At 40.5% G+C, this 9,205-nt stretch overlaps 1 protein-coding gene across 2 annotated transcripts in view; it reads left to right on the top strand.

Annotated features, from left to right (window-relative positions):
* CNTN5 (contactin 5) overlaps positions 1–8,186 on the top strand; it is a 968,120-nt gene extending 959,934 nt beyond the window's left edge. For both annotated transcript variants that reach the window (XM_026651597.1, XM_026651598.1), the window contains exon 25: positions 5,242–8,186. In XM_026651597.1, the coding sequence (XP_026507382.1) occupies positions 5,242–5,345 (104 nt within the window). In that variant the 3' untranslated portion in view covers positions 5,346–8,186. The remainder of the gene's footprint in view (positions 1–5,241) is intronic.
* The last annotated feature ends 1,019 nt before the right edge of the window (positions 8,187–9,205 follow it).

Consider the following 9,205-nt stretch of genomic DNA (forward strand, 5'->3'; position numbering starts at 1 on the left):
GTCATCTAGTCCAACCTGCTGCTCAAAGCAGGACCAATCCCCAGACAGATTTTTGCCCCAGATCCTTAAATGGCCCCCTCAAGGATTGAACTCACAACCCTAGGTTTAGCAGGCCAATGCTCAAACCACTGAGCTATCCCTCCCCTCTATGCCAGGTTGCGGCTCAGGCATGGCTCGTGTCTGCGTATCGCCCGGGCCGCAACAATCTGGACATGGTGCTGACCATCCCGAAGCATATCCTCAATTCCCTGCGCTGGTAGCTGGACCCCCGCTCGGTAAGTGCCGGGGTCCCGTTCCACCCTCCCCAGCCAACCCTGACTCTAGTAACGGATGTGTTGGCACTCAGCTGGGGAGCGCATCTCGGAAGCATGACTACGCAAGTCCTGTGGCAAGTAGCGGAATTAGCCCTGCATATCAACATCAAAGAGCTCAGGGCAATCTGCCTTGCATGCCAAGCGTTCCTGTCATAGTTGCAGGGCCACTGTGTAGCGGTGTTGACGGACAATACCATGGCCATGTTTTATATAAACAAGCAAGGCGGAGCCCAATCATCTCCTCTCTGCCAGGAAGCCCTCCTACTGTGGGAGTTTTGTTTAGCCCACTCCATCCTTCTTGAAGCCTCATACCTCCCGGGCATTCAGAACGTACTGGCGGACAGCTTGAGCAGACGGTTCCTCACACATGAATGGTCGATTCGTCCGGATGTCATCCACTCCATCTTCCGCAATTGGGGGTTTCCCTGAATTGACCTGTTCGCCACATGGGCCAACAGGAAGTGCCCAACCTTTTGCTCTTACTTGGGTCACAGTCAGGGCTCAATTGCAGATGCCTTCCTGATTCCATGGTCTGGCCAACTACTATACGCCTTTCTGCCATTTCCTCTCATCCACAAGGTGCTTCTCAAGGTTCACAGGGACAAGGCGGACGTCATCTTGGTGGCTCCAGCTTGGCCTCGCCAGTGCTGGTAACCCACACTCACGGACCTGTCAATTTGGTCCCCGATCCGCCTACCTCTTACTCCTCATCTCACAGAATCACGGTCGCCTCCTCCACCCAGAACTACAGTTCACCTTATGGCCTGGAGGATCCGTGGTTAAATCAAGCGGAGCTCACCAGTTCGGACCCGGTGAGGCAGGTACTCCTAGAAAGCCATAAGCCTTCTACTATAACCGCTTACAAAGCAAAGTGGAAAAGGTTTTCTATTTGGTGTGCCCAACGGCAGGTGCTCCCTCTCCAGGCTTCAATCCCGTGCATCCTGGACTATCTGGTACACCTAAAAGATCAGGGCCTGGCATTCGGTTCTCTTAAAGTCCACCTTGCAGCTATTTTGGCTTTTCACCCGGGCGTTTCCGGGCGGTCAGTGTTTGCACATCCTATCGCGAGTCATTTTCTAAAAGGGCTGGAAAAGATCCATTCCCCGATGAAGTCCCCTGTCCCGGCCTGGGATCTTAATTTAGTCCTGACTCGTCTTATGGGTCCTCCCTTTGAGTCTCTAGCCTCCTACTCGCTACTCTACCTCTCCTGGAAGGTCACCTTCCTGGTGGCCATCACTTTGGCTCGTCCAGTTTCAGAGCTACAGGCTCTCACGTGCAAGCTCCCGTATACCGTTTTTTTCATAAGGATAAGGTGCAGCTTAGGCCCCACCCAGCCTTCCTACCAAAGGTCGTATCCCGCTTCCATGTCAGTCAGGATATTTTTCTGACGGTTTTCTATCCAAAACCGCACGCCACCCTCCGTGAGCAACAGCTGCATTTGCTGGACGTTAGGAGGGTGCTTGCCTTCTACATAGACCAAACAAAATCATTCCGCAAAACAACCCAGTTGTTCATCGCTCTAGCGGAGCAGATGAAAGGTTCGCCAGTCTCCTCCCAGCGGATATCCTCCTGGATCGTGGCATGTATTCGCGCTTGCTATAACGTAGCGAGGTCCCTCCGCCTGTTGTCACAGCGCACTCCACGAGGACGCAGGCCTCATCAATGGCCTTCCTGGCACACGTACCCCTCCAGGACATCTGCAGGGCTGCCACATGGAGTTCGGTGCACACCTTCACATCGCACTACGCCATCGTTCACCAATCACGTGGTGATGCGGCCTTCGGCAGGGCGATTCTCCAGTCTGCAATACTTGACTCCAACCCCACCTACGAGGTAAGGCTTGTGAGTCACCTAACTGGAATTTATATGAGCTAGCACTCGAAGAAGAAAGAACGGTTACTCACCTTTGTAACTGTTGTTCTTCGAGATATGTTGCTCATATCTATTCAATTCCCCCCACCTTCCCCTCTGTCGGATTAGCCGTCAAGAAGGAATTGAAGGGGGGTCAGGCTGGCAGGGTCATATATAGAGCACCATATCGGCGCCACTCCAGGGGCCTCCACAGCCAGCCCGACGGGTAGCTGCTAGGGAAAAAGTTCCGACGTCCGTGCACGCGGCGCGCGCACACACCTAACTGGAATAGATATGAGCAACACATCTCGAAGACCAACAGTTACAAAGGTGAGTAACCGTTCTTTCTCTTGTATTCCTCACTAACACTGAGCTCTTACAGAGCAGCATCTACCGTCTCATCTTATCCTGGAGGGCAATGACATGGCCTCAGTTATTGAAGTCTTCATCAATTCATGGCTGAATGTCAGCAATGTGATATTCCTGGACATAAAGCATTCAACTGGGGCTGAACGCTGTAATACATCTCCTCAACAATACTGGCTACAGAAAACACGTCAATCCTGTCCTTTGCTCTCTACTCTGGCTTCCTATAGAATTTTGAATTAAGTTCAAGATCTTGGTCCTTATCTTCAAAGACCTCAGTGGCCTGAATCCAGAATATGTAAAAGACTGCCTAAAGCTCCAGGATGAAGACTGTGTCACTAATAAAATGGCTGTGAAATGTGCTCCTATAGGAACTAAGGACCATCATAAACTACACCACCTTCTTCTCCAAGTGCAGGGCCCATTTCTTTGACCTTGCTTTCTCAAGCATAAACATATAGCAATATATATAAATATATATTCAGAAAATTTTCCTAAACACTCCACTGCACACATCTCTCCCCATTGCAAGAGGAGAAGAGAACAATGACAATATTGACAATTCTCCAGTCATCGCATGTAACCTTGAGTTTACAGATTCATTAAAAATCCTTGCTATGGGGCTTGCAATTTCACATGCCAGTTCCTTTAATATTCTTGGATGGAGATTATCAAGCCTCCTGATTTGATCCCATTAGGCTGTTTGAATTTGGCTTCCACCTTAGATGTTGTAATTTCCACTGTCATATCCTTCTCATTAACCACCATTCCACTTCCCCAAGCTCCTCATTACCCTTATTAAAAACTGAGGCAATGTATTAATTTAGATGTTGAGCCATACATAGATTATCTTTAATTTCCACCCATCCTCAGTGCTTAGTGGTCCCACTTCTTCTTTCCTTATTTTCCTTTTATTTAAAAGGCTAAGAACCTTTTACTATTGGTTTTAATTTCCTTTGCGAAGTCCAGCTCTGCTTGGCTTTTGGCAGTACTCACTTGATCCCTACGCTTTCTGACCTCCAAGAGGTAGCTTTCCCATCTTCCATTCCTTGTAGGCTGTCAGCTTTCTCTTAATAACCTGTTTGAGATGCTGGGTCATCCAGTTTAGTCTGCAACTCTTCTTTGTGAGGTTTTTCCCCTTGCTTGGGGTGCTTCAGATAATTTCTGTAACTTTGACTTCAAGTAACTCCAAACCTCCTGCACATTCATATCCTGGAGTTTTTTTCAGTCCAGTCAACTTCCCTAATTCCCTAATTGTTTTAAGTTTGCTATTTTAAAATCAAGAACCCTAGTTGCAGACCTATTTTTGTTTATCCTTCCATTTAGTTTAAACTGAATTAACTCATGATCACTCAATCCAAGATTGTCCTCTATAACCAGTTTTTCTGTGCGGTCCTCGCTACTTACCAATACTAAATCTAAAATGGCATCACCAGAGGACTGCCTGCTTCTCAGGTGCAAGATAAAGGCAAAGTTGCTGGTTGGTATGAGGAAAAGAGAGACTTATCTGAGGAAGAAAAAAACAGCTGTCTGTTAGGGAGTAGGTAAAGATTTAAGATCACGTCAAGACGGACAACGTCTGTGTATTAGTCGATATTTTGAAGAGGTTAGGGGCTCCTTGGCAAGAGAAATCTGACTTTCAGCCTCTTCATCACAAAGAGCAGAACAAAAACATGTCTGAAAATATATGATGGGAGTTGGCTTTTTGAGCAAATATGGCTGGCAGACCCTGGCACACTCACCAGTGAGCTCCAGTTTTTGTCATGTTGTGACATTATTTCAATTTAGTATTGTAGTCAAAGAGCTTGGACTCCGATGTTCAAAGAAATGTATGTTAACTTAATCTGAGATCCCTTCCTCATTCACAAACATGCAGATTTGCAGCCTCTTAGTAAAACCACTTGCAATTTTTCATGCATAGTAAAAAAATAGAATAAAGTAATTTTACCATATCTTAAAACAGTATAAAACTGGTGGGTTATATTAGTCTCACACACCTCGTGGTGTTCTCACATACATTTACAATAACTCTATGGCTTCAGTGGAATTCCTCCTGATTCACACTGGTGAAACTCAGAGCAGAAACACGGCAATAGTGTTCCTATTGAAAACTGGTGACAGGGTGAGGAATGAGATCACGGAGCACTTTATACCAATACTTTTGCACCAATATTGTAACATTTGCTTGGGAACAAACAGTCCCTAGTTTAAAATGTAACTAGCTGTGAACAATTATTCTAGCCAGATCCTTAGCTAGTATAAATTGCAATGAAATTTCATCAACTGAAATAACCTGAGGATCTGGGTCCATCCTCTCTTAGACAGCAGCACATACCAGGACATTAATGTAATTATTACTATCATTCTTGTGATAAATATATTTATGGAAATATTCTTCAGTACAATCCCATAAACAGAAATAGTGTTATCAGAGTACAGTCATTTCTCCAAACTGATAGCCACTGTGACCAACTCACAAAATAAATTAATTTAATTTTTTCCTCCTAATATGCACATAAAGGCACTCAAATGGTAGAAGTCCAGTAACAATTATGGATGAACGTTTGGTAACCACCACCACCCCATGCACAAGGCTTGTTACCCTGTCAAAGAAAGCTATTAAGTTTGTTTGACATGATTTGTTCTTGACAAATATGGAAAGAACAGTTTATTCCATTTGTTCCCTGTTTGTTTTTGTTTTTCATTTCAGGTGGAAAAGTTACAAGCTCTCAATCCACTTTACATGCTCTCTCTACTTCCTCGACATCTGTAACATTGCTCTTGGCACTGATGGTCCCTTCCACCTCATGGTGAAGACTGCAGACCTTTTTTTTTCGTTGTTTGTTTGCTTTAGCTTGATAACACCAATGGATGGAGCTTTATGTTCATGAAGAAGCTGGAACCCTAAGCAAATGCCTAAAGACCCATAGAAATACACATGGTGCACTTAGAGGAGTGTTGGAAAAATGATAAATGATTCATCAGGTTTTCTCTTCAGTTTTTGTAGATGTCCTCTGTTTGGGGAGGGGACACTTACTGGCCCAACAGAAATATGCAGATTGTATGTAATAAACTTTTGTAAGCAAATGTAATTTCTGTCAAATGTACTTTACTTTTTTAATATGTTTAACTTTGGTGATCCCCAGTTGTGTGCCATTAGTTGTTTAAATAGTGGTGTCTAGTACAGTACATTGGTTTTGTTTGGGTTTTTTTTTTTAAATGAGTGAAGTTTGATAAGGACTTTGAATCTAGTGCTTTTGTTGCTTCCCCTAAGGCTGTCTGCTCACAGTGACAAGGCAGTAGGAGAGAAGAAAAAGTTCAGTTATATGGCCCACTGGATAAGTACAGGAAATATTTTCTGGAAAAATGTATGAATATATATTGAATTAGCAAAATTTGTCAATCTGATATTTTGAAAGCACTCCCAAGAAAGAGAACAGAGCAGAGAAGAAGCCATTAATTGTATTGCAAGGTAAACTGGAAATGACTGAACACAAACTTAAAAGAAAATAAATAATTTCTATTGTTTTTCATCAAATATTGTATAATTTAACTGCAGAGGAAGTAAATGTTTATTTTTAATAGAAAAATAAATAATCTAAATTCATTAACAGTGCATATAGCAGTTAAACCACCATTGGGCATTTAATCATAGCATACAGTAGTTGCTAAATGAGCAAATAAAAGGAATGCAAGGAGACAAATCTGCTTTTTTCCTGTCAGTCTTAGATCTTATTTTTTTAGTCCATTTTTGTATGGTACTGTACTTTCTATATTTGGTAATTAAGCTAAAGCTGAAGTATATAAGAATGCATATCATGGAGAGACCATAATATTTCATGGATTGTAGTCATGCAAACATGCAGAGTTCAGTTAGAATATGTTTTGTGGAATGTTGTGTCCCGAATGACACGTGGGTAAATAAGAATTATCAAGCAAGATTTCCAGTTTGCAAGGCTACTGGACCTTCTTCTAGAGCTCACCAGATAGAGACTGATTTTATAGGGACTGTGTGCTAACATCTTTAATCCCAGCCGTTCTTCTGCTGTATCAGTCTTTTCTCCACTCTGTAATCAGTTAGGAGGAGTCCCCATTCTAGATCTAAAGGCCTTTCCTCATATTGGCACCTAAGCCAAAATGACCCCTAGTGTATATGGTGTGTGTGTGTGTGGGTTTGTACAGTGTGGTGTGTGTGATGTTCTCAGCGAGGGGACTTTTTACTACCGTGTTTGTAGGGACTTTGCCCAGGATGAACTTTACCTTGTTTGCGGTAATCAATTGTGTTGTGCTCAAATCATTTTATCAGGAAAGTCCTGGTAGCATAACTCTTATAGCTGATTCTCTAACTCTTTTCATAGAGATCTAATTCAGGCACTGGGTTCTCTAACAAAAATTCTATCACTTTGCTTGCTTGTCAGCACATTCCAAATGTGCCATTTCTTACACCTTTAAAATAACAGCCAGGGAAGCACCATAGCAGAGCAGATACTCAAAAGTTGTACAAAACTGAATGAAAGATAGATTTTCATTTTTTATCTTTTTGAACATTTTACAAAAATATTTTCTTCAAAAGCCATTAGAATCATTTTCTTTGTTACCCACTGAGAGTTTTAAAGGCTCTATTCAGATCACCCCAGAACCAGGTTTTAAATATTCTTAGTCACCATATTGCTTTGAGATAAAAGACAAGAAAAGGACTTCCTTGAACAACTTCTTCTGAAATAACTGTTTATGGTCAAAGAAGGGGGGGTGGAATAGATTGCATGCAATGCACATTGGCTTCTCTGCCATTGCTGATAGAGCAAGTTGAAACAAAGCAAATGCCTGCTATGGGTTGCAAAACAGAAGCATTTCCATTATGCAAGAGAGCTTGCATGACCAGGCTCATGTTTCTAAAGAAAAATCAGCATCAATAATGAACCAGAGGGCAAAATTTCCGCATTCTAAAATTAGTCAAATGTAATTCCCTCTGTCTGTACACCAGTGCAGTTCAATCAGGGGTATTCATAATCAAAGGAGTTACAGTCACCATTGGTGGCATTCTAGTCAAACAAATTTCTGAATACACTAAATGGATATGGTTGATGACAAGTATCAAAGTCTGGTGTGGATAAATAGATATAAGTACATCTACTTATATCTAGATCAGTAGCATCAAAATGGTGGTGGAAATATGGAACACACCTTCAGGTCATGTAATTGTATTGCAGGGACACAAGGGGACATGTTTTATATTCAACATAAACAGAATATGTATTTTGCATCTTAAATATATTAATAAACATGTTTTAAATGTTTAAGTATCTATGTATTACATATTTGTTACTTTGCAGAAAGCAATGTGTCCTTATCATGAGTCATTAATTTTTAGCTGCAAAAAGAGTTTTCCTTTTTTTTTTCTTGAATGAGCTTGTAACAGGGCAGTCACTAAAAAGACTGTATTTTTGTATAACATCGCAAGAGCTGTTTTGAAAATAAAATAAAAAAAAATAATCAAAGAAATTTTGTTTGCAGCCCAAAATAAAGTTACTGTCATGGCCCATCTCAAAATGTTAGCTATATTGTATACAATCTGTATATATACTATATATAATGGTATATACTATGTGAAAGACACAGTAAAAATAATAGTTCCTGTGTACTGTTCTTGTAACATTAGACCTTTTTAATAAATAATTCTCTTTTTATTGACTTTTATCTTATGTCCTATCAGCTTCTGAATAATATTTATTCAGGATAGAATGCCCGTAATATTGTGGATTCTAACAAGGACAGTCACTTGCTTCACATGTCTTTCAAGAAGAAAATAGGAATCAACAGTAGTGCATCTGGAAAATCTGACCAGTAAAATCAAAAGATTTTTTGATATGATGCCTTTATAATTTCAAGCAAATCTTAATCTTCTGGGATTGTGTAACTTCGTATTTAAATACAAAAAAATACATGTAAAGCTACATCAAAAACCAAAACAAGTAAAGTAACAGCTGTACCTACCAAACATTACAAAAATAATTTGTACTGGAAATTAGATTGTCTGAGACACAGTTTTTCTCTTTTTTTACTCATGAAAAAGAGATACGTTATAAGGAAGCCACCAAACGGGATTCCAAGCATATTGAGACATGAAACATTTTTGGATATCTTTGGCATGTACATCAGGCTTTGAGGTGTCACAAATACCCCTTAGGCACACAGGCACAGAGGTGTCTCAATCTTTTCATGTTACATTGAAGAGCCTATTTGTTTTGTCTTACACTTGAAACAGTCTGTGTGAAAAAAGCACAAGAAAAAGTTTTAAAAAAAAACATTTGTCTTTTATTGAAAAAAAATGTAATTATGAAAGACCTCAAGTGCTTCTGTACAATTATAGCATGTCCTTTGCCTTTTGATCATTTGATTTAGGTTTGTTTTTTAATTAACTTCAATCATTGCTTTAGGAATAGGCTTGGCAGAATTTGATTTTTATTTTTTATAATTTCAACATCTATCGATGTCTATTTTTAAGCAATTTTTTTCAATTTTTATTGATTTACATCTTCACAGTTGCAGGAAATTGGGGTAGTGTGAACAATCATCCTTTAATAACAGTAGATATTGAGATTCAAAAAGTTAAAACTTTATAACTGTTAAAATAAATAAAACAAATATCCTTAAATCAAGCAACATTTTTATTA

Source organism: Terrapene carolina, unplaced genomic scaffold (genome assembly GCF_002925995.2).
Source record: "Terrapene carolina triunguis isolate 2854851 unplaced genomic scaffold, T_m_triunguis-2.0 Scaffold97, whole genome shotgun sequence".
NCBI lineage: Eukaryota > Metazoa > Chordata > Testudines > Emydidae > Terrapene > Terrapene triunguis.